Source organism: Leuresthes tenuis, unplaced genomic scaffold, assembly GCF_036924035.1.
Source record: "Leuresthes tenuis unplaced genomic scaffold, fLeuTen1.0.hap1 SCAF_2, whole genome shotgun sequence".
In the NCBI taxonomy this organism is placed as follows: domain Eukaryota; kingdom Metazoa; phylum Chordata; class Actinopteri; order Atheriniformes; family Atherinopsidae; genus Leuresthes; species Leuresthes tenuis.
Window position 1 is genome coordinate 18,502,294 of NW_027325356.1, and position 26,038 is coordinate 18,528,331.

General features: G+C 40.8%; 2 protein-coding genes across 4 annotated transcripts; one reads left to right on the plus strand and one right to left on the minus strand.

Moving 5' to 3' along the window:
* The first annotated feature begins 465 nt into the window (after window positions 1–465).
* dbndd1 (dysbindin domain containing 1) lies at window positions 466–16,633 on the plus strand. Its single transcript, XM_072380456.1, has 4 exons — window positions 466–1,009; window positions 5,554–5,697; window positions 9,353–9,490; window positions 15,275–16,633. Exons 1-4 carry the CDS (start codon window positions 979–981, stop codon window positions 15,427–15,429), a joined length of 468 nt encoding a protein of 155 aa, XP_072236557.1. The 5' UTR covers window positions 466–978; the 3' UTR covers window positions 15,430–16,633.
* On the minus strand, window positions 16,297–25,767 carry LOC140301829 (mitochondrial inner membrane m-AAA protease component AFG3L1-like). 3 transcript variants are annotated; one of them, XM_072380454.1, is made up of 17 exons: window positions 25,615–25,767; window positions 24,642–24,732; window positions 24,453–24,509; window positions 24,237–24,358; window positions 23,942–24,091; window positions 23,777–23,851; window positions 23,519–23,643; window positions 23,160–23,433; window positions 22,849–22,986; window positions 22,585–22,738; window positions 22,388–22,495; window positions 20,537–20,662; window positions 20,182–20,292; window positions 19,304–19,419; window positions 18,960–19,160; window positions 18,666–18,860; window positions 16,297–18,356 (listed from the first exon to the last, which is right to left on the minus strand). In XM_072380454.1, the coding sequence occupies exons 1-17, from the start codon at window positions 25,732–25,734 to the stop codon at window positions 18,162–18,164; spliced, it is 2,358 nt and encodes a 785-aa protein (XP_072236555.1). In that variant the 5' UTR covers window positions 25,735–25,767; the 3' UTR covers window positions 16,297–18,161. The 3 variants fall into 3 exon arrangements, with proteins under 3 accessions (XP_072236555.1, XP_072236554.1, XP_072236556.1); XM_072380453.1 differs by having other exon boundaries at window positions 24,444–24,509; XM_072380455.1 differs by lacking the exon at window positions 23,519–23,643 and having other exon boundaries at window positions 23,160–23,366; window positions 24,444–24,509.
* Window positions 25,768–26,038: the final 271 nt, after the last annotated feature.

The window sequence follows — 26,038 nt, forward strand, 5'->3', positions numbered from 1 at the left end:
GTTGTGGCTTGCGTCTCTTTGTTTTCATGCTTCTGCTGACACCGGTTAGCAATGCTTTCTATCTATGAAGGGACTGAAGTTTTCTCGCACAGCTTCCTGTGGCAGACGTGTCACAAAAGTAGAAAGTGTGATGTGAACAAACACTTTGCGGTTTCTTGAGATTTTCAAATGGCTACCCGATGGAACCTTATATTACCACTAGGTGGCGATTTCTACCTTCCGATCTCCATCAGAACAGAGAGGCATCGCTTTTCTGGAGCTTTTTGGATCAGATTTCCATCCTAGATAATATTAGATTGTTATGCATCTCTTTTAAACTTGTATAATCTATCCCAGTATTTTGTTTAAAAGCTTGTTTTGGAATAAACTGGTATCCACACTTATGCAGATGCTCAATCACATGCACAGCTTGCCCTCTTCCAGTGGTCCACAGCCCTTCCTGACGCCCCATGCTCTCTCGCAGTCTGGGCAGACTGCCAGCTTAGTCCTGCCTCCCTGCTTGTCTTTCTCTTTCTCTCCTTCTTTGCTCCGGATCTCTCTCTGTGTATTCTGTACATACCAAGCCGAGGCTCACAATACTGCGTTCACCAAACCAAGTGGCTCAGAAATGTGCTACGATGTCGCTGTTCCCACACCTCCCTGTCTGCGGTGGACTCTCTCAGTGAGGCAGTGCAGTCGTCACACAGCTCTGATGGCAGAGCAGGACAGGTGGACTGAGCTGGAGAAGAAACCCACATCAGCTGTTTGGGACATTTAGAACTACGGCGGACAAAAAAAAAAAAAAAAAAAAAGAAAGAAAGAAAGAAAGGAGGAACAGAGTCAGATTAGAGTTAAGGTCTTGCTGAATCCACCCACCTCCACCCCCCTTACTCTATGCACACAGACTTGCATACATTCCCTTCGCATCTCCTTCCCATTTGTCTCCTCGACTCTCCGATGCTGGTGTGGTGAACAGCAGGACACTCTCGTCTGAGCTGCATGGAGGCACAGGGAGGGGCAGGGAGCCCAGGTAAGAGCCATTTTCTGTCCTTTCTTTCCCCTCCGTTCCAGCTTTGAGCACATAGCTGTTGCTGAGTGTCTTGTCCTGCTCTGGCTGACTTGTGCTGAAAACAAAGTGTTTATTTGTTCATATATCTAGAATGTTTGTATCTGGTGTTGGCTCATTGTTGGCTCGTAATCTTGAAATTTGTCATATGAGTGAACAACTCTTGTCTAGTGAGAAGCGCATAACTGATTTTGGGTTTAATAACACTATTACAGAATATGTAAAAATAATTTTCACATTTAGACTTTATGTTTGGTATACTGCTTAATAGTACAGTTCTTTTTGTGCCTACACTCTTTAAATCGACCTGCAAAATCTGGGCTGCTGAGATACAAACGATAGAGCAAAAAGGTGGCCTTTGTTGCACTATTTCACTGTATCACATAATTCTAAGGGCTGAAATGACAGCTTAGTCAAAATGCAGTGTCAGTTAATAGTATCTGAGCCTTAAAAGACACACCCATGTAAACCAGAGCATCATCTGTGATAAATGAAAAGATGTGCATAGTGTATAAAGTGGAGCAAAGCAGTAAACCGCCACTATCACTTTATGGTACATTGGGGTCAAACACTGTCTCTGCAGCCGCTAAAATTTGCAACTTTAGCAGATACTCCCTTTTTAATAGGAGATTAATTTTCCTTCCATGGCATTCTTCCATTTTACTTTATGTATCTCCCCATATTCTCTTCATGCTGACACACGCAATTACTTGCCAATGAAAAATTGGTGGAATGTCTTGTCATTAAGACGAAATTGAAGTCGGGTAAACATCATTATTATGTTGCATGCAGAACTGGGTCACATACTCTGACTTCTAAATGTCACGTTGTATTTTCGTACACATGTTAACTGTGGTGAATCAACTGCTGCTACATGTCTAGTACTGGGTATGACAGAAGTTATTCTGGAGTACAATGCTCTGATAACACTCAGATAAATTGTGTCAATTGTGTTAGTAGCTTTCTTGTCCCTATTGCCTGTACAGAATGATTTGGTGCTTTATTAGAGAATATGCATCATTTATATACTGTATATATATTTAGAAAGAGAGACAGAGAATATGCAGGATTTTTAAATATGTACACATGTCGGTCAAAAATGTATTTGCCTGGTAGAATGAATACCAGTTCTATCAAATTACTATCAAATAGATGTTGCGATGACATTGATGACATGACATTTTTTGACATTTTGAAATGTAACAGCCCTGTTGTGTAGGTCTAGTATGGTGAAATGGCCTGGCTCAGCCCTAGGAGGTGGTTTCTGTTGTACAGAGACAGGGTCCCGGTACTGAGCCATAGGGCATCCCATTAGAGAAGCAAAAGATGTTTGTCATTACCATGATAATATGAAAGAATGCACACTGAGGTAGGATTTAAATCTAAATATAAATGTGCAAATGAGCCATCAAGTCACTGCAGGGTTTACTATACAGTAGAAAGCAAATGTAGGATACAGTACAGAGAGAAGATCACAGTACACACAATGAACTGGCAAAAATGGTGATGAGAGGTTTGTTGATTTCTCTTGTTTGTGCTAGAACATTCAACAGAAATTGATTTATTAATCTAAGACATTAAATTTAGTTACACTCTTGGCAATAATCATGGTATATCATTGTCAGCCTCCCTCCTCTCCCTGTCTGTGCATTTCCCTCCATCTGCCAAGAGTTGGCTTGGTCACAGACAGTCACAGCAGACAGGCTCAGACAGATCCTGAAGAGGACACATGTATGATAGTCAGCTGTGTTTTTCTTTGAAACCACGACTAACTTGCTGTCACTTGTCACTCTAGCTTTTTCACAGACACATCAGCAGGTGGTGGCTTGATCGGCCATCTGTGTAAACTTGACCTCCATCACGTGCGAATGATACTGTGACTTTCTGAAAAGTCATTTTTGTCTGTCACTGATTTTTATCCTGATTGGTCTTACATTAAAAAAAAGCACACATGAGCATTTATGAACAGACAAAACACGAGTGGGATGGATGGATGGATGGATAGATGAACTGAATGTTTTCTGAATACAGTGGTGAAAACGGAAACCAATCCTGCTGGTCTAAATATTGAGCAAACATTTCATTATAACAGCAGAGGTAAAGCTATAGTCTATCAGGTTGTGTGGCTTCTCACAGGGGAAATTAATCAATAGCCAGTAACAACCACTGTGCTTCGCGGAGTGAAATCAGAATCTTTCCTACGCTGCCTTTTTCTTAGCCCTAACAATCTCGTCATCTGTATTAAAGAAACTCAACAATCAAGGGACATTATGCAATTAAAAATTATGCTAACCACCTGCTAAAGCCCACCAGAAAACTGCTGTGTTCCCACACAATGTTGCATCCATTTAGTATGTTATGATTGCTGCTGTGTATTTTAAGCCATAATTTCTGGTAGCTATGTGTTTATGTTTTTTTCCCCCCTGTAATACTTTAGAACAGTTTCCTTAAGTAGCTGTATTGCTGCTTATAGCCCCGTCTCCTCTTCACACTGATTGTGCTGCACATCTGCACATCTCTGCTTACCTCATCCAGTCTTCACGCCTGATTTGTTCTTAGCTGTTTTTAACCTTGATCCAGGTTTAACCAACTTTGAGTTTGTGTGTATTCCCAAATGTAAAATCATACTTTTTGAAGTATTTTCTATTTTCAGACTTTGTAAATAGCCTGTGTGAAGAGTTTTGAAAAGATGCTTGAGAAATTCTTCAGCCGGCTTCATGGATGAGCTTGAAATAGAATCACAAAATGTAGCTTTTAATCAATTTGACATCTGCCCTTAGCCATTTGAAACAAATTCCTTTAATTTTTTTTTTACAATATTTCTATTGTCTGTAGATAGCCACACATACAGATGTATGACAAATACCAGGACAAACCAGCATAAAGTGCTCTAGGTTGGTATTGGGCCACCGTGTGACACTAGAACAGATTCCATGCCCTGGAGTGTCATAACACTCATAACCAAAACATATTTCCACATATGGTGTCTTAATGATTATGATTTAGAGAGCTGTCTGACATGCTGGTCCAAAGTCTTTTTTTAGTCACCTGAGAAAATTTACTTCTGATGCAAAAGCAACACAGTTATCATATGTGTAATACTAAAACATACGTTCACTGTTGGCAGTCTATAGTAACCTTTCCACTGCATGAACGTTTCCCAGGGACTAGAAACTTTTGGGCTCACTTAGTTCCTGATCCAAATGTTTCAACTGCAGGGCCTAAAGTACCAAGGAGATATTTGAACCGAATAGAAAATGGCTTTCATTCAGAGGCTACAAATTTATGACAGTCCCGATACTTACCTGGTGGTCTCCAAACATTTCTGACTGGCCAAGCTGTCAAAGTGTTTTACTTCTGCTGGTCATCTCAGTCATCTGACGGGCAATCTCTGACCAAACTTGTGAAATAAGTTTCATTTTTGGGCGTAATACAGGAGTTGTTGTGACTAAAACATTAAAATCTGGCCATTCAGGTCAAGTGCTGAGTGCTGAGAGAGTGCAGCAGTAGCTGCAGCAGTAGCTGCAGCAGCCGCGCTGGTCACGCAAGAAAAGAGAGTCAGTAAAGTGAAGGATGATTAGGAGAACTAAAGAAGTGAATAAGAGACATAAAAATGTCCATTTCAGACTGTTTCACAGCAGTTAAGTTCTCAAACCACAAGTTAAAGCTATCTATCCTCAGAGTATGCCTGAAGGAAGCTGCCACATTTTAGTACAGCTGAAAATATCCTCATTCATTTCACTGTCACTTCACTGCACTATTTGTCTAAAGTTCGCCCCTATTTCTCAAAAAGAACTATAGGCCCAGTACAGATCAGTTAGGAGAAAGGGGAAGAAACCCTTTGTAGTTCCTCAATTTAAAAAAAAGTCCTTTGGACTAAAAGTACAGCTTATTTTGGTTGAAACACATCTTTTGATGGCTCCTGTCGTCCATTATCGACTAGTAAATGATCTTTCCTGTTTTTTTGCCAAAATCAGAGTCAACTTTGGCTGCTCAACATGTATATTCCCACCACAGAGCATGACTGTGGCACCGAAGTTAAATGCAGAGTTAAATGTTTCTTTAAGGAAACATTTGTCCATACATTTTTGATTTGTTACCCATGTTGATATTAAATCATAACCAAAAACTGTTCATGTATGAACTGTTTACCAGTTAAGCTGTTAAAAAAAGGAGTGAGGATACAGGTACTGTACCAGGGGATTAATGACATGCTGGTTTCTGAGTTGGAAGCATATACCGGTGGTTATACAAGCACATTATCACTTAAGATGACTGACAAACACAGGAGCAGGAGTTAATATCTTTCAGCGCTGTAAGTCCTTAAGTGCGTTCTCCCTTTATTTACCTCAGTTTGCTTTTCTGAATTACTGTGATGCCTCACGGAGCGATGCACTTTTAAATGGAATGTACACTTTTACAATCTAATATCCTGTGATCAATAACTTTACATTTGTGTGTGTGTTTTCTCACTCCCATTATCTGCTTCTGGGTCTATGTGATGATAGAGCCCAATAAAGATATCCAGAAGCTGCTGAAGCCGTCCAGCTCAGGTGACCTATCCAAGGAGCTGTTCCATCACCCATCAGGGGAGGAAGAGGGCAGTCTGTTCGGCCACACTGCTAGCCTGCTGCACATCAGTGAGAAGAGACGTAAGTATCAGGAAAAGGGGAAAAGAAAAGCACAGATTAAGATGTTCATTGGGCAATGAAATGTAGTGCAGATTTTTTAAAGGTGGGAATTTATTTGAAAATGTATTTTATCTGTTCGGTAGCAATCGTTTTCAAGAAAGGACGTAAGGAAAGAGGTCAGAGGACTGTTTTTTAAAATAGTTTCAAAAGTGACGGGTGATTATGTATTCATATCAATACATAATGTGATACATACGCCGCAGTTCATTAGTCAAACACACATCATTCCACATTTTTTCACACAGTACAGTCCAAGTGTATCTTTAGGTCTTCAATCCACCAAATGCCCGTTGCCTGTTTTAGGTATTCTGTTCCTTCATCCTCTCTGCACCAAAGTTTCAACTGAAAGAACTCATTGTGCATCAGTGGCGTACAGAGGCTTCCCTGTATGTGCCAAACTCCCATGCCTCTGAAGCACAGAGACTAATACAGAGGCTACATGGGTGACAAGGCCACCTTTATCTGCTTCACTAACTAAACACTGTTTCACTGTTACTGTTCATCCAGAAACTAACGTCCATGTCTCTACCATTTAATGTAACCCACTAACTAGCTTATCTTGCCGCCAGGTCAGCTAATACTGTGTGACAAGAGAGGTAAAAGAAAGAGAGGAAGACAAGTCAAAAACCAGAAAAACAAAGTACAGTAAAAGTTCAAACATCTACAAAGGTTTTGAAACTGTATCCTAAGAAGAGATGATTTCAACTAGATTATCAGCCCTCTGGCTCATTTGTTGTATTTCATTTCAGTTTGTTACACTGTGCTACAGAATCCCACAGAAGCTCAATCCAGAATGATAAAATCACAGATTATCTCACCGTGCTGCTGTGTTATTTCCAAAAAAGGGGACAAACATTGCTCCTGAGTAATCTGCAACATTTCTTTTAAGACCCAATGCAAAGAGCATACCTTAAAAAGACAAATATCTTATGATATCCCAGAATAGTCAGAGTCCACGTGGTTTGCAGGAAGTAAATCACAAAAAAAGTCAGCAGTATGACAAAGAAAAAGTGCAGCACAAATCCGTTCCTATTTCAGGATTATGATTTGGTGGAAGAGAATGAACTATGACTGCTTGTGAAAGCTTCTTTCATTGCAGGAGTCATAAGAACAATTATATTTGTGATGAAAGCTTGTTTCTTTCGTAACTATAAACATGTGACATAAGTCTTTTCCAGTAAACCCCACTTCCTATACAGGACCGAACATTTTCAGCTCACTCCTTTGAAAGGCTTAAGTTCCTTTGATTACCATGATCTGAATGGCTGAAATCCACACAGACATTCTTCATCAGGGTGGTGAGCATGTTGTACTGTAATGAGACATCTTTTAATTTTGATATACTTCCATCAGACTCACAGTTCTGCACTTTGTTGGGTGCGCTGTCAGAGTTAGAAATTACTGATGGTTTATATGTTAGGGTTGAAATGTATATGAACAACTCCGTCAAATGGTGCAGGAGTGCCAGTTTGGTCATCCAAAAATACATTTACAGTATGATATATCATGACCAGAAAAGGCCCTAATTAATTTGCATTGGCTCCATCACATACCAGACACCATTACAGTCTGCTCAGGCTGTACTGGTAGCCTCAGGCAGGCCAGAGATAGGAGGGGATTGCCTAGATTCAACATGCTGGGCACAAACCACCTACTCTCCCATTTCTTCCCCCAAATGTGAACCCCTCTGTCTTAAACATCCTCCCTGTTCTTTGTTCCTTCAGCTGAATCTGTCTGTGTCTTTTCACATGCGGAGAAAGGAAAGTGTGGAACACCAGCCTCTTGCTTGCTGTAAGAGGACGTAGTCATCATTTACATCAGCTTCAGGCGCAAAGTCCTTATGGTTTTTTTTTTCTCTCTTTTTTTGTGGGGGTGTTGTCTCAGCATTAATTATCTGTTTTCGGTCCTCCCCACTGATGTCTCAAAGCTCCCCCATCAGAGATGGAGGTAGTTCTTTCAGCGTCTCTGTGTTGAACTGGAAACGTGCTGATCAATAATTCAAGAAGCCAGAGGCAAAAAAAAGAGCTGGAGAGAGGTGGTTAAAAAAGAAGCATAGCAGAGTGGGAATAACACTACTGGAATCAATAGAAAATGATGAGAGAAAATGGGAGGGGAGATGATTTAGTTTTTTAGTTTTTATCTCCTTTGTTTCTCCCCTGTTTCTCAGGTTCTCATCTCCCTTTTGTTGTTGTACATTTATATTCCTACCTATTGCTTCAACTCTCCGTCTTTCATCATCCTGCCTCTCCCGCTTTTCTCTTCATTTCCTCCTCCACAATTTCCTCCATGTTTTATTGCCTTTAGATTCGTCTTATTTCCCAAAAAGGGCGTAGAAAAGACCTGTAACCATTAACAAGCACCTCTCATTCAGTAGAAAAAGGAAAACATATTCATAGACCAGATTTGAGATGTGATCTAGAGTGATGAGAACATCAAGTACATTTTCTAAAACTGTTTTTCAACCTAAAATTGCATGCTACAACCTTTCTTCACTAAACTCTTTATTGAAGTGTCTTAAGAGCAAGCAGAGTTGTATTATATTCCCTACAGCCGCTGCTGCCATGTTTTCATTCCTTGAGTCTCCCAGCACTTGATGGTGTTCTTAATATATTTGACACATGGCACATTGACGAGTCACTGTCTCGGCGTGATGAATAGTCGTGTATAAATCAATATGTGGTCTGTTCGGAGGCAGGATCCAGGGAATTAAATGCAGCAGACAAAGAGCAGCAGGAGAGTGGGCTCTGCCTCCTCATTTTGAAACAGCCTGTAAAACAGCATGCAAACAGCTAAAGCTAATAACAGTTTTCAGCCTGTCACGTAACCCTTCGTTTTCTCCACCAAGTCTCACCCATGAACATCGAGTGACATGTTTGCTTCAGACTTGACTTTGCATGGCAAGCTGGTGTCCTCAATTTCTAAGGAAATGTAAGCACACTCCATCTGCCTTCAGATACTTCTCTCATTACAGTAGTAGATAAGTCCAGCTCTATTACACCAAAGTGGTTGCTCAATTTGGTGTTGCTGAGACAAGCAGATGCTCTTGAATCCTTTATGTACAATGTGTGTGCAATCCATGAGTCTTTGAGTAAATTTTTACTTTACACTACACTATTAGATTAAAATTTCAGATGTTTCAGCCTCTGTGGCTGCTTGGTTGGAATGCTGAGTCATGCACGTAGGTCCAAAATGCATGTGAATATGACCCTGTTGTGTGCAGCAGTAGAGCGTTTTGCCTGCTGAAGAATCAGAACACACAGGTGCAACACGAACAAGAGAAAAATTAGATTGCAGCACGTTAAAGAAGTGGCTATTTTTATCTCCACCAAGCTCTCATTTCAGTGTGTGCTGACACACAGGCGACACTTACGGAACAGACGCGAGCACAGAAGCAGATTATAGTACTAAAGTACTATAGTACTAAAAGAGACGGCTATTTATCTAATTACAAGAGATATTGAAGAGTAGCTTTTATTAGCTGTTGAAAATATCTGCAGATTATTCCCCCACTTCTTTTAAGAAGCTTCTGCAGGGTCAGCAGTAATAAGTGTCTTCTTTTAATCTCTTAGCTTCCCTCCACACTAAAAGCATGCTGTTTCTGCTCCGTGTCTCACAGAACCTCTGAGCAGTGTGTCGTCTTTAGAGGTGCACTTTGACCTCCTGGATCTGACTGAGCTGACAGACATGTCTGATCAGGAGCTGGCTGAAGTTTTTGTTGACTCTGATGACGAAAACCACAATGAGTCTCCAGCAGGTAAGGCCTTCCATAATGAAGTGTATTTGTTACAATTAACGAAAGTGATTAAGAAGGGAGGATATCGCCCTTTATTGCAAATACATTTTGGATTTTCTAAAGGATGGCAGGGAAAACAGTAGACATTAATGAATCTTCTTACTTCATTAAGTCATTGAATCTTGACCATGCAGTCAGTTCAAGCTACTTTTAAATAGCAAATACGTAGACATACGGTTTTTTATGAAGGTGTGCAGACATCTAAACAGATTTACATGTATGCTTTTACAAATTGTGACAAACCATTTCCTTTGTTAGTGGAATAGGTTTGCATCATTTTGTCCCTAAAGCTTCAGCACATCATTTGACTGAGGGAAGAGTAATGAGGTAAAGAGAAGGAAACAATGACATTGAGTGGGGAGAAGCAGAAAGTGTACTCTACACAGTCATATTGTGGGGTTGTGCCATCCATTCCAGGATCTAAAAGATTTGCAAGCGTGTGTCTCTGTGTGTGTGTGTGTTTGTGCGTCATGGAGTTTCATATCATTATTGCCCAGCACGGTCCTAAGAAGGCCTGCTGTGCTATAACAATCTGAGATGTCATGTGACTGAAAGTTTCATGGATAAACTGCCTAGTAATACAATAATGGGAACAGATAGCAATGAGATCATATCATATTGTTCAAGAAAACCAATCCCATATTAGTCAGATTATTTAAGTGCGGTAGATTGGTCTTGTGCATATCGAAGACTTGAGACAGTTCACTGTGACTGTGCCTAGTAAAAAAATGTCTAAAAAAGGCATTTATAGTTCTAAGATTTTGCGAAGGAATGAATCAAACATCCCCAACTTTTAAGTATTACTGGCGAACATCATCCTGTATATGGAAGGTGAACTCTACCCTCTTACACGCCTGCCTTTTAGTATGTATACTGCATTTCCTGCCAGCTCAAGATTTAAAGGTCCATCTCATGGGCAAGTGATAGAGGGCAGATGTGGGTCAAATATTCGAGAGATTTGCCAACAGTTCAGTCCACATGCTGAGGTGTCCCCTAAGTCGCGCCTGATGGCAGGCTAGTAGCTTGCATGAGAGCGCTCTTGGGATTGCGAGTGTGTGCATCAATAAGAGGCAAAACATTTAAAGCCATTTGCAAAGAGCTTAGATGAAAAGGTGCTACAGTCAAAAAAGAGAGTGCTGTCCTTTTACCACAGGAGATAAAAATGCCAAACATTTTTGTAGGGCTGCCATCATGTAGGGATGAGCAATTGTCATACTTGGTCTGACAGAGAGCACGTCAAAAGTGGAGAAAAAGAGGAGTTGAGGACACGTGTGCAGGGATTATTACTCTAAATTATTTGACTCTACTGATGAAATCCACTGTATCCCACCAGACAGATTTTGTGTTACCAGATTCATGTCTCATTCTCATACTCACCTACAAACTTTCTGCGATGAGATTTTTCCTCACTGTCCTTCCCCATGCACTTCCCTCTTTTACAGCACCATTCTCTCCATTTCCACTGTTTTCTGTTTATTACCAATGCACCACATCATGGCACAGCTTATTGCCTGCAGCACCCCTGCCACTTACTGCTTTGTGTCTTTGTACAATGACAATTCTAAAAAAAGATGGGATATTGTGTAAACTAATAATAATAAAAACAGAATGCAATGATTAGCAAATCTCAGACTTTTTATTATTTCATGAAAAAATATTTGCTTATCACGGATTTGATGGCACTAAAATCTGTACAGTACTGCATGTTCATGCATTACTCATTTATTCTAGATGGTAATACCAACAGATTGACTTAAATCTGCTTCTTCTTTTTTTTTTTCAACTTTAAGTGCCAGTAAAGACAAACTGTAAAGGTGACACTGACATATTATCACATTCTTTCTTGTTGTTTAGTTATGATTCCTTTTGAATTTTGGTCTGATAACTGCTGTGTTCACCCTCCAAAAACTCTTCACTGAAGTGTCGGGCTGTGCAGCTGTTAAACGTCCCACTATGTTTACCACATAGTTGCTTTGTTTCTGTCTGCTGCCTCTGCACAGTTAGCTTCATCACAGCAAACAGCAACTAGTTGCTGCTGAAAACAACTCCATGACTGTGGTGAAAGGGAACAAAACAAGCTGCAGGCTGGACAGTGAGCACAAACAATGAGCTGAAATTCACAATGAAACTTAGTTGAGCCGCAGGGAACTGCAGAGACAGGTGATAATTCTTTATTTGTAGGGTCATACGAGCAACTTCTTCCATATTAAGCCATTGTTTCCATGGTGCCGCCTGACATTGTCATTACAGAACTGGCAGTTATCGTTGCTTTAAACTGGATTGGAGAAAACATGGCATGACTTGGCAGCACTGTACTCTTTAAAGTTGAGGTATCTTATATTAACTATCAAGAATAATCTCAATACCACTTTTAGTCTTTAATAATAAGTATTTTGGTGCAAATGTAATGATGAGTTATATCAAACTGCTAAGATTCAAATACATATTTTCTTTTAGAGATGACAGTTCCATGAAAGGTCACATCCTTTAAATGCCAAATAAGATGATCTCAAGCCATCCTACCAAAGCCAAACACTTTTTCCTTGCGTCCCTCCCTTTAGCTATCGTCTTCAGCTTACTTTCCTGAGCCTCCGGTAAATCACAGGTCAAATATTGTTGCTGCTTTTCAGTAGCAGCCTCAAATCAGCCACTCTGCTCCTTGCTGACCAGTTTTGATCCACGAAGGGAAAAAAAACAACAAGAGTGACAAATTCAGTGATTTTTGTGGTGTTAAATAATCCCAGACTCAACCTAACAATGACAAGTGTTCTTCATTCACTTGTGTATTTCTACCTTGAATAAAAATAGCTCAGCCATCCTAGAATGTAGAAAACATTTCTCTGTTGTTGGAAGTCTTTAAACTTTTTACATAAAATGTGTCACTCCAAAAAACTCTAGATGCGAACCACTTCTACAGTCACAAATTCTGTTTTCTTTCCCCTTTTGTTGTTAGCATGCCTTCATTTTCATTCTGAATATCGCTGCATCCTCCTTGAATATGACTTACAATGAGGAATGATAACAATTTCACACAAACCGAGCTCTGAAAATGACTGCAGAGCATATGCAAAGTTGTAGACTTAAAGTGAGCCATATGATCGTAAAAGATATGTTTAGTTTTAATGTAAAATTATATTTTGGCAGAAAGAAGGATATGAAGCATGCGTGTTTTATCATTTCACAGGATAGAGAAACTCATAAAGGACTAACTGAATTAGGAAAAAGGCTGTATAATGAAATGACAAAAGGGTTGGAGTTTGCACATTAAGCCATCGATGGTCTCAGTATGGAATCTGAATTGAATTATTTTCTGTGTCATTCTGTGCACTGTATGAGCAGAAGGCTGCATGGGAAACCGCTGAGTGCATGTATGGGTTGAGACAACGGTTAAAGGGAGAAACCGTAGTCTCAACCCATACAGAAGATGGGTCACTGAGTTCAAGCTAAATGCGAGCACCTAAATAATTTATTTTCCCCTTCTGGAAACAAGGCCTGTTCTTTCAAAAGCCGTTTAAACACTTATCATAATGCAAGGAAAACATCTTTCTCATTCTTTTTATATGCGTGTGTCTTGTTTGGTTTGTTCTGCCGGTTCCATCATATTATTTTTATTTTTTTCTCATGTTACTCTCATTCACTTAAACAATTAACAGTCTTTATTTAGATTTTATATAAATGTCATTACTATTATTAGGACTGTTAATTGGAGAATATGTTCAGTAGCTAGCATCCAACGCACAAATAGCTGATTCATCCAGTTTTTTTTTTTTTCAAGAGCAGCTCTAGAGAAACTGAACAAAAGGCTGATTATTTCCAGTAGGTTTGGCCTTTGTTTTAAATGAGTTTGATGAGCCATGAACTTTACCCACATCCCTGAATCCCCACCACATGCACAATTCTGTCACTGCAACAATAACATGGTTGTAACTATGACATAGCAGATTATGTTCATTTGTCTTTCTGTCTTGTTGGTTTGTTTATTTACACAGACGTCATTTTAGAGCTGATAACTGTTTTGTGTGAGAACAAATGGTAGATGTGCATTTTTGAATCCTTTGGTGATAATGTTTGGCTACATTGTGAGATAGTTTGTCCTCAGAGGGTTGAATGAGGATGAAATAGCATAGCACACACAGTGAGAATACAACTATGCCCTCATCAGTGATGTAAAAGCAGAGGTTGCTTATCTGCCATCTATGACCCAACACTTACAGTGATGTCACAGCTTGAGTTGTTGTCAGAATTTAAGTTTTATACCACAAAGAGTGCAGCAACAGCTGCTTTTCTTTCTTGTGCCACACAGTGGTATTCATCCTCCGGGAGCATGAGTCTGACTATAAAAGCGTCATTGAATGTAAAAGGTCGGATTCCAGTTCAATTTGCTGCTTTTAGGACTGCTCCAGGGCTTGTAATGACTTTAGAGATCATTATCTGTGGTAAATACTTCACAAACTATGGTTGGACTGTGCTAAAATTAGCACGCATAAATCACAGGGTGAAAAGACAGTCTTTCTCTCAAACACTGTAAGTGCATGTACTCGTGCACATATTTACGTTTATTCATCCTGCAGAGACTTTCAAATGGAACAATTTCTCAAACCACTGTTGGGTTGAGCATCCTGGCTTTGATATGTTGAGTCTGATGATCAGTTCAGCAACCTTCCTATTGGCAAACAACCACTCTCTTGAGCGACAGTCGCCCAATATGAAGATAAAATTTCATGTTGGGTATTTACCCTGTGCTCCCTATAAGTTGGAGCAAACTAGAAAGAGCGAGTAACATTACATGTGAGCGCTCTCACTCACTGAACAGAATATAGCAGTGTCTTCAGAGCTTAGGAGGTCTATGTTTGTTTCAGCTGGAGAACAAGAGACAGAAAAGAAACAGAATCTCTCCATGTTGTGGGGATATACTTTAATGTTCATATACTCTTTCCAGTGTGTTTTCATTTTCCATCTTGTCTTTTAATCTGACGCCAAGGGAGATCCAAAAAAGGCACGCGAGAAATGCAGAAGCTGTTGTGAATTACACAGTTGCACAGTTATATAGATCTAGCTTTCACACAATACAGATATTTATATAGCAACATAAACACATTAGCAGGTGTTCATGGCACATGCGGCCACAGAGTCTCAGGCTGCTGAGAGGGATGATATCTCTTTTATTATAGTCGTCTAAGATCAATATTCGTCTTTGTCCCACCCATTTGTTTCTTTTGTTGTCTCAGCCTCTAATGCAGGAGACGATATGAATGCGCCTTTGGGTGATACAAGTGATAAATAGTCCACACTTGTATAGCGCCTTTTTAACCTTTTCGGAGTTCTACAAAGCAATTTACGTGTGTTTCTCGTTCACATATTCACACGGACACACATGCCTGCTGGGACCAAACATTTGGGTGGTATGTGCGGTGAAAGGCAGCACTCTTTCAGGCATTCCCAGCTGCTTTGTTCTCATCACGGTAGGTTCGACATCCCCACCCAGTGGTCTGAAACAGCAATGACCACAAAACCGTAAAATGAATTTCAGTGACATGTCAGCCATGGGTTCCCATGACCCTGCTTCTTTTTTCTTTCTTTTTTTTTTTTTTTACAAATAGGGCCATGGTGGGAGTTATTAGAGGCTCAAAAAGGCTATTTAGAAATGCTGCATGCATATAATTTTGCTTTCATATAAAGACTTGTGTTTGGGTGTGAAATGCTCTGGTCAGGTAAAAAAAAAAAAAAACTGTGTTCGGTTCTCAGGTCCCCACCAGCCTGCGCTGCCCCGGGCTGGGTACATGCGCTCACCCTCGTGGACACGTTGCAGCAAAGTCGAGCCTCCACGAGAAAGAAAGCACCACAGTGACTCAGACACCGCAGAGCCTTTAATGAAGCTGGAAAGGCCAAAGCAACCATGACGTCTCATGCGAAAAAACAAGACCGGAGTGAGAGAAACCCAGAGTTGGACACACAGCCAGAGTGGTAACACGAAGCGGACCAAGAGGCCTCCATCTGCCACAGTGCTCTCACAAAATGCTCCATGGTGCTGGCGAGGTCAGGCTGAACTCTGGACACTGCTCTCTGCTCTAAAGTTCTTGAGATGTGCAATACACACACTCTCCTCCTCTCTCCCCGTCTTCCTTTTGTCACATATACAGTGAACAAACCCAATGCAATCGTTGTCTTCTACTTGCAAAGGGTTCTTAATGCACTCTGGGCATACCAGACAATTCCATGCTTTGTTTTTCAGATGACAGACAGGGTAAAAGGTCAACAGAGTAACAACACCTTCATCCTTACAGCCCCTCAGGGTGGGCACAGAGAGAATAGCAGTAGAAGTCATGTCCACAGTGTGATGCTAGACCTTCCCTGTGGTGTACAGAAAATATGGATCACTCTGAATTACCAGGACATGAGATGAAGCATAAATCAACAGAATTGTTGAACTTAAAATATTTTACTGCTTAGTAAGACTTACAGTGTGGCTTGTAAATGTAACAGGGTTTTCTTTTGCCTCTAGTGAGTAACCTGAGCTGAGGGTGTGTGGGTTTTAGCTAAGCCCAGCTGTCCATCATAACTTTGTCATCTTAAAGAAGAATGTGTGTTGTAATTTAAATGCCTCTCTCAAATATTGCACTTCTTTCACTGAATTGTATTTCCAGCACCTCCAGAATTATTGGCATCTGGTGCAGATGACTGAAAATGATAAACAGACCAAGTAGCAGCTCAATGCAATACTCTGTAACATTCTCTTTTTTTCCCCATTTTCCTTATCATTTTAAAAATGTTAGACAACACGGACGCTTCTGTGAGGATGGTCAACATGATCCTGAGGTTTGAAGTTAAAATCCATCCAGACATATCTTGTAGAAATGAGGGTTGAATCGTATCACGCTCTGATGGATTTGTGTGAATGCCAAAAACACAAGAAAGTGCCAAAAATAACTTCTGATGCAGTATTTCTTATATTGGATATTATGTCAGCAAAGGAATAGCTGTGTACTTGATTTATTTGTTGCATGTTAAGCTTCTCTTACCAGGAGTGCCAATAATTCTGAACGCTGTAACACAAGGATCAAAACTGACACTGGCATGGCTGAAGATTAAATAAAAACATAAATATAAATGGCTCATTGTATGATTTATATTGTCATCATCCTGTAGTTCAGGAGGAAGAGTTGGTGGTCAAAGTGTCCTTGGACAATACGCTGGACTCCCTGTTGCCTCCTATGCTTCCAACGTTGTGTGTGTGTTTTTTTCTGCCGATGTGGCTTGTAGTGTAAAAACACTGAGCCGTCAGCTATTTCTTACTTTTTAAATGAACAGAATATTTGAATTTGTGTAGTGCAACTATTGCTGGGGTCTTAACTCCTAATAATAACGATCATCTGTGCAAACAAAATTAAATGAATTTCTGTGGGTCATGAAGGTCTCACACACATGCGACAGCATCACACACGTAAAGCAAGCATTAATGCTGCAATGAAATGTTGGTAAAAGCTTTGCTGCTGTGAGTCAAAACAGTACTCTGGCATTTTAGGAAATGAATTTGCTTGGATCATCTGGTCACGGTCGTACTGATTGAAAATACAGAGACTAACTGGACAGATTGGACTACAAAAAAATGTTTAATAGGCCACGACAGCCTAGCTTTTCATTTGTCTTCCCATCTCATAAAATAAATAATCTGCATTATATATATTCATCAGACAAAAACAAAGCACTGTCAAGAGGCCACGCTACAAACATTTCAAACGTTTGCATTTAAATACAACCACCTCTTCTCATCTGGCACTTTCTTTTTATCATCATCCGGATGATTAAAATGTTACAGTATCATTCTGCAAGGAACAAGTTCAAGTGATGCCTTATATTAAATCTGCCTATTCAGTTAGGGAAGCCTATATATGACACTGTTATGGCTGAAATCCTATATGTGCTTCATAGGATTTACATACAAAGAATATATTAATCAAAATGCTACATGGATGCTTAACTAGCTCAGCTTTCTCGGCTAACAGTTAAGGTAACAAACATAAATCCCTATTGACAGTAAATACTGCTGCGGATACTAGCGCAGCACGGCTGATCAGACACTTTAAAGGATCCCGTTATGGCCTGAAGAAACCACTGGGTGTGGCACTTGAGTTAAAGAACCAAGACTAAAGTGAAACGTAATGCGGCGGCATTCAAAAGGCGTCGATTAGGAAAGAATAGAATAAATTCGCCTGTGAGGTTATCGCCCTCTTTGTGGGAGTCTGTTTTAACTGGAGAAAACCCCAAACGCGTATACTCAGCAGATAGTTGTTTACTGCGGAATTTAGGTTCAAAATATAAAATGAACCATTAAATTTGATTTAACTTAAGCTCTACTACTTTCCTTTCGATGGACCTTTGAACTGAAAGACTGCATCAGAGCATGTATGGAGGGTGCAGACGTCACCATCAGCTACATTTAGGCTACCGCGTTCACATAGAAATTCCAGTGAAAAAATTGCACATTATATAATCTTGGTCCTTAGAGACCTGAGTGATAATCTCTTTCCTTCGTCTTGAAGATAGTGTCCACCTCTGCAGTCCAGACGACATGGTACTGCACTCGCAGGGGGCTATTTGCTTGAATGCCACACGTCTACAAACAAGTAAAGGGCTACGGGTGGTTTTCATCCCTTTTGTTTTGGTTCCAGTTCTTTAGTCCTTCAGGTAGTGAGGTGTCCTCTACAAATTCCCCCAACTCTTCAACAAACTCCTCGTACAAGCACTTATCTTGAAAGGGACGAGGTCCTAAAAGCTCCACCATGTCAGCCCGGTCTAGCTTCTCTTTTTCTAGGAGACGTTTTGCAACCTGCAGTGCAAAAATGATTAAATGAAGACATAAACACTTTAGTCAATTAAAAAACGTCAATTCAAAATTGTCATTTTCCTTCATAACAAAAATACTCGAGAGGGTGTGGACTGTTAGTATAAACAGTTATTCCTAATACTAACTGTATCAGCTGTATATTAAATATGGATTATCATAAAATAACAACTAGAAATTCAGCTCAACATAAACAAAGTTACGCAGGTTATCATCCTGACAGTTATGTTAATGTTCTGGCTGTGCTTCACCTCTCTCTGACACATCTCCGTTCAAAGAGAAAACAACTCAAACCTTTTCCACCATTTCTTTCTTGTCGACGATAAGTTGATGTGTTCGCCGGAAGGCAGCGTCTATGAGCATGCGGACCTCCTGGTCTATAAGCCGGGCCGTAGATTCACTATAAGGCTTCTCGGTTACTGCGTTTCCCTGCTGAGGGAGGTAAAAAAAAACCTGGCCCACTGCCTCGTTCATTCCAAACTGTACAACCTAAAATATAGACAGAAAATATGTGCTTTCATGTCTTGGAAAAATCGTGTTTGTTACTACAAATAAATAACTGATTTAGTTCCAAAGTGGAATGATTACCTGCGCATAGGCCGACTGTGTGACCTTTCTGAGGTCGTCTTGCGCTCCAGTGGTGATTCGATGAAAGAAAACCTGCTCAGCCACTCGACCGCCTAACATCATGCACATTCTGTCAAACAGCTGGTCCTGGGCGAACAGGTGCTGCTCTTTTGGAAGATACTGTGCATAACCCAACCCTTTCCCTCTAGGAACAATGGACACCTGATGGAGTACACTTTAATCAGCTGGTTTCAACAGTGTAATAAATTAACGAATTTGGAGCTTTACAAAGCTTTATTAAGAAATTAAGAGAAAGACTGATTAGAGTAGGGCTGTGTGCAAGGAAGAACAGGTTTGAAATGGACCTTCAGTAGTGGATCAGCATGCTCGAGGAACCAGCCAGCGACGGCATGCCCAGCTTCATGATACGCCACTGTTTTCTTCTCTGGAAGTTGCAGTACCTGAGTCTTTTTTTCAAGACCTGAAAGCAAAGTGGATGTCTTACAGAAGTACACTGACTGTGTAGCAGAAGCAGTTACAGGAAACATGTCCTTGAAGTCGTGCATAAAATCCTTCACAGCTTTTTTGAATCATCGAGACTTAAAGGGGAACTCCGGTATTTTTAAACTTAGACCTTATTTCTGGCGTGAAATACGTTTATCTACTCACCGAGAACAGAAATTCGGCGTCCTTCGGAAGATATTAAGATTCCTTGAGATCCATATAACGGAGTGAACGGGGCTTAGACGAAATGAGCTGTGCTGCAGCGGCGGGCATTGATGACGTCATCCCAGTAGACGAGTGTGTAGAAAGCCCTGTATAAGCCCCCTGATAGTCGCCAATAACAACAACATTGCAGCTATGAACTAACAAGCAATAGTACGCGTTCATTCATTCATTCGTCTTAAAGTATTGGTGAAATAAAGACAGATAATGCCTTATTCAGAGGCTGCATTGTCGAGGCTCCGTTCACTCCGTTATATGGCTCTCGAGGAATCTAAATATCTTCTAAAGGACACAGACTTTCACCAAACTACTCTCGGTGAGTAGATGAGCATATTTCATGCCAGAAATAAGGTTTAGATTTAAAAATACCGGAGTTCCCCTTTAATCATTGAGTAATGTATGAAGCCCCAAACACAGAAATGTTACATTGTGACAGCACGGTCTCCTCAGTTACTGCACAGTAACAGTAACAGATAGATAGATGCACTCTACTGAAGGTAATAGATGTTAACCTTACCTCCAATGACCCTCTCAGCTGCCTGCTCAAAGTGCCTCGTATTGACAAACTGGCTGGAGTGACGCACAGCGATCAGAGCGGCTTCATTACAAACACTAGCAATTTCGGCCCCTGAAAGAGACAGGCAGAGATCACACATTGGGTAATGATAGAACGTCCTTTCCAAAAAAGGTGGGATGTAGCGTATAATGGAATGAGAAAATTCGAACAATTTGCAAATCATTTAAATCGGAGCTATCTCTGATAAACTACATAAACACCATCAGAAGCACAATGCTAAATAAATAATTTTCAGATATTTTGCGGACCAAATGGCGTGCATATGGAAACATGAGCAAGTATCATCTTTTCTCACCAGTAAAACCTGGGGTTAGTGCAGCTAACCTCCTGGATAAAGCCTCCACATCTATACTGGGGTCCAACTTCAAAGGTCTCAAATGCACTTTAAAAATAGATGCCCTCCCTTTTATATCTGGTGGGCCTGTAGAAAAGAAAAGAAAAACAACAATACAACAACTGTTCAGTTTGCATTTTTCCTGTATAACGGGCAAAAAAATGCCAAGCAACTCAGCAACTCAGGAAGTAATGTCATATACTCTAAGCTCTTTCAATGAGAATAAGTATGACAGCAGAAGTAAGCCTCAGTTTGAAAAAAACTAATTGCATCTACTTGTGCAGCAAGTCACAAACAGATCATAAAGTTAGTGACATTTACTGACAGCCTTTCAAAAACATAGAATCTGGAAATTCATAAACTGACGGTGGAAACATGGAAGAGGATGTGGGAGTAGCTTATCAAGAGCCAATACAGGACATTCATCTTTAAATAATTATTCAATGCTTGCACACTGAGAAGCAAAGTCTGTTATTTATGCAGACTAGACATGCTTGGTTCTGTTTTAAATGGAAAGACATTGTGAGTTAAGAAGCTATATATCAAATAACACCTCAAATTAATGAGCAATGAGACTGTTTCAAGCAACATCATCTGACTGTCAAGTGTTTGCACAAGACATCAGACAGACTAAACTAGATGTTTCCCATCCCTCACGCTGGATGTTATCTAATTCTTCTTTTACAGAAAACCAGGTTGCTCATTGTGACCCTGCCCCGCCCTCCCACCCCGCATTGCTGCCGTCAGGCAAATTAGATCTTAGCAAACAGAAAAACAAACTGTCACGTTTTAGGTTTTGATTTATGTCATGTCTCGTCATTTCCTGTTTTATTTTGAAACACTAACTGCTCCTCTCCTTTCAGGTACCTTGCCCTTCCTCTTGTGTCATTCATCTGATTGTCTTCCCTGATTCCCACAGTGTCTCCACCTGTTCCCCATGGCTCCTCATGTGCTCAAATAGTCTGCGTCTCTCTTGTCTTGGGCCAGTGTGTCACAACAATCTGTTGAGAGTTCGTCATTCTAGCCATTCCAAGTGTTCCAAAGTCGTAAATTTCCTTGAGCCCGAAGTTGAGCGATCCTCCTTCAGAGCTATCTTCATTTGTAATTTATTCCATAGCTGTAGTTTAGTTCACGGTCTGTTTTGTTCCTCCATTAAGGAGTGCTTTTTGTTCTTGTTAAATGTTTCATAGCACCTCCGGTAAAGGAGCGGTTGCATTTAATTATTTGTAATTTTTTAGAGCCTCCATTAGAAGGAGAGTGACTTTTGTTTGTTTTGCCTCTTTAGAAGAGTGCACTAAGTTTAAAGATAAAGTCTTATAGCTACACTAGCCTCAAGCCTAATTACTGAGGATCGTGTATTAGTATTTCACAGCCCCTCGTTTTGCTCTGTCTGGAGAGCCTTGACTTCTTTATTATAAATAAACACTCTTGCTCTGAAACGACCCTGCATCTGTGTCCTGTGGTCCGTGACACTAACCATTTTATCCAAAGATAAAAGCACACATAATGCAACGTGTGCTTTTAATTGCATAAGAGGTGAGCAGGCGCGAGAGAAACACATGTAAATTCAATAGACTTGAAGGGAATTTTCATAAGGATAAGCCAGAGCGAGTCATGGTCAGCACCTCATCAGAAGCAGGACAAACTAACAAAGTTATGTCCAGGTCCACATGCACATTAGAGCCAGAGAGCTGCATGTGGTGCATCATGACTGGTGCGTGGTTACAATTTACCAAGAGAATATTTACAGATAGAATAAAGCTGAAATAAGCAGAGAATGCAAATAAGGCAGACGGAGTGCTTCTACTTCACCGATGTATATATGTCGATCAAAGCGTCCAGGCCTCATCAAAGCCGGATCCAGGACGTCGGCTCGATTGGTGCCAGCCAACACAATTATGTTGGTGCTACTGTTGAATCCTGTAACAAAAGAAACATTTAGCACACAAAAGGCTTGTAAAATATTCCACAGGGAACAGAACAATAAAAGAGGTTATATAAATGCCCACCATCCATTTCCACGAGCAGCTGGTTCAGAGTGTTTTCTCGCTCGCCCTGGCTGCCGAAGTTCCCGCTGTCTCTTTTCCTGCCGACTGCATCGATCTCATCGATGAAAAGGATGCAAGGGGCAACCTTGCGAGCTACGCTAAACACATCCCTTATCTATTACATAAACAGCAGAAGAAATTTAGCCAAAATGAGGCACAAACTGTCTGTAATCCAATTACGCTTCCAGATTCCTTGAGAGCTGGATCATTCAGCTGAGTACTGACCCTTGCAGGGCCAACGCCAACAAACATTTCCTGGAACTCGGAGCCGTTGACTGTGATGAACGGAACGCTGGCCTCTCCTGCAGTGGCCTTAGCTAGCAAAGTCTTCCCAGTTCCAGGTGGACCCGATAACAATGCACCCTGAAAATATAAAGTGTTACTACGGCATTTGAAACATTCACTTTCAGAGGCACGTGTGAGAGCTTCAGATACAACACAGTGGCGCTAGATGGCCATTAAAAATCTGAGGGGGCAAGAGTTCGGGTAGCTTAGTAACCGTTACCAACCCATACTGATCAACTGAAAACATACACCTTAGGGATTTTGGCTCCGAGGTCGTAATATTGATGTGGATTCTTCAGGAAGTTGACAAGCTCCAAGATCTCTAGTTTGGCCTCTTCACAGCCTGCAACATCCTTAAAAAGAACACTGATGTCGTCTTTAATTATCTTGGCTTTGGATTCACTCATGCTGAGGGGGTTTCCTTTCTGCCTTCCGCCACGTACTCCTGCCATTGGTCCCTGTCGTGTGGCAAAAAGTAAAAAGCCAACCAGAAGTAAGGTTGGGAGGACACTTAAAAGGACCGCCCTGTTGGTAGAATAGAGAGCTTCAATTAGACCAGGACCCACATCAGCAAATCCAGTATGCATAATAGTCGAGCTCCACCTCTCACCCGTCACTTTCACTAGTGTAGAATACAGGTATTCTATGTGGGGTGTCAAGACCCAATTCCTGCTGAGCCACCTCCAAGTTATGCTCAAATGAGTTCACACTGCCAATGTTGAACCACAAATAGCTCTGAAACACCAAAAAGAACAGAAAATGTATAACACGAAGCATTCTATATAACCCCATTCTGTAAACTTTTCAGTTGGACTGCAGCGTCTCTGAGGAAAGAAGCAGGACAGAACAGGCTTATTTTGGAACTAACCACTTGTGATGAGTTCACGCCGCAGGCAGGAAATACTTTGACATACTGTTTGTTGACGACATCCATGTGACCCACCTGTGTGGAGAACACAACAATGAATTTGTTGACAGGGAACAAGGCGAAATGGATGTTAAAAAAAAAAAAAGAAAAGCCTCTGCCTCTCACCAAGCCTCTGCTCAAGAAGTGATCCACAAAATCCTTCCAGGAGATCTGAACTCCAGTTTCTCTGAAGCGAAAGTAGAAAAAAGCCGTGGCCATGCCTGCAGCACCCATTGCAAGGTTCCTCACTGTCGCCTCATCCAAGGGAAAATCCTCCTGGTGGATAATAACATGTTGAAAATAAGTCAAACTCATGAGAGAGAACCAGTAAAATCAGTCTTACTGTATATCACCCCGCGGTGCATTTCACGAAAACCTGAAAAGAAAGCAGTTACTGTTCGGCTCTGGACAAGAGTCCCACCTGAAAGCGTGTCCACCACCACTGTGACTCCTCTTTTTTCCCTCCTCCTCGTCTTTGGTTGCTTTCATCACTTGGGTCCTGTCTTTCCATTCTAAGTGAGTTTTGCCCTTTGGTGTTTTCATCTAAACAGCATGAATCAAACAAACAAACTGCAGCAGAGGCGAAAATGCAGGATCTTTAAAGTGCTGCTCTTTAACAATGACACACTTTTCTCACCTTCAACAGATCTCCTGCCGGTGCTCTCTTCACTCTTTGGGAAAAACTTTTCAAAACCTAAATTCAACAGGGAACAGAAAGTAATGAATTGCCTCACGCCGGCCAAAAAGATTTGGGTCACTGCGTGCACCCGTTTAGCTTCATTATACCACAAACGGCCTGATGAGGGACACTGAACACTTCTTTTACCTTTCGGTGGCTTGTTCGAGCTCAGCAATCGAGAGAGTGGCAAACTGTGTTGATGTAATCCTCCACATCTCCTTTGGATGAGAGATGTCTTCTGAAATAAAGATGAGGAAGATTTTTAGCAGAGCATGTAGAGCCAAGAAGACATCTGAGGGAAAAAGATGTTTACAACAAACCACTACAATGTCACGAATGTTTTAAAGCAAAAAAATGTGGTAGAAAATGATCAAAAAAATGTGGTAGAAAATGATCAGAAACAGCCCTGTAATATCTGGAGGTGTTGCAGACTAGTCATGAGTTCCAGTTTCTGTGTTAATCTGAGAAATCCGCCCTGTATTTTCCTCCAAATGTTGTCTACAGGACTACTTATATCTCATTATCCTCATTTTGTAAAGCCATTACTCATTACAATGCCACAACTAATAACTCTACTAATAACAAACATAACTGTTAATGTTTGCATTAAAACATTTCCTGCAATTACTAATTATAGTGCCTGTCAATTCTAGGCAAGGTCTGCAAATAAACCAGCAGGTTTTAAGGATCCTTAACGTAAATGCAACTAGATTTATTTCAAAGGGGCTCTCATCTCCTATCCAGCCTGTTAACTGAGACATACCCTCTGCAAAAAGAACACCATGAAACAGGAAATCAACTCATAAACTGCAGCATCAAACAGAGGGAGCCTCAGCATCCCACGGGAGTACAAACAACTGAGGAATGATACACAAACAAGGCTCCAGTTTGTTTGTTCGAGGTTTTTGGGGGTTTGCTGTTGTGCACTGAGGAATAATAATAATAAAAAAAAAGCCTTTCCCACGACAGATTTCCAACCGAGGTGCATGGCTCATGCTTTCTGCACCAAGCTGTCAAACAGTTGACGTGACGAAAAAGTTCCCATTCATCTATTTTAAGAGAAACATGGCTTTCGTAATGACACCGAGTTTACGTAACAACCCAAAACAATGTCACGTACCAACGTGGGAGCCCCGCAGCTGCGAAAAGTAGGTGAAAGTGTGGAAAAGTCTCGTCTCCACGTCCGAACCGTCCGCACTCGGTTCCGAAGAGGCCAGACGCTCACGGAGAAGAGACTCATTTGAGTTACTGAGGATTCACAGCGGGGACTGTTCCGGTCATTCATATGGTTCCGTCTGTCCCAGAGCTACTGTATCAGTCACTTTGACAGTTTGTACTGCAGACAGATTGGTTGGGGGGGCTCTACGCCGCTTTGATTGGTTGAACAGCTGCGCGCGGCTCGGACCTCTCACGCAGACAGTTGTGACAAAAGTTTTGTTTTTTTTACTTAAATGTACTGAAACAAATGTGAAAGATTCACAAGATTTATTGTTCTAGTGTGACGTCTTTAAAATCTATAAACGTTAACCTTTGTCAATTGTGTC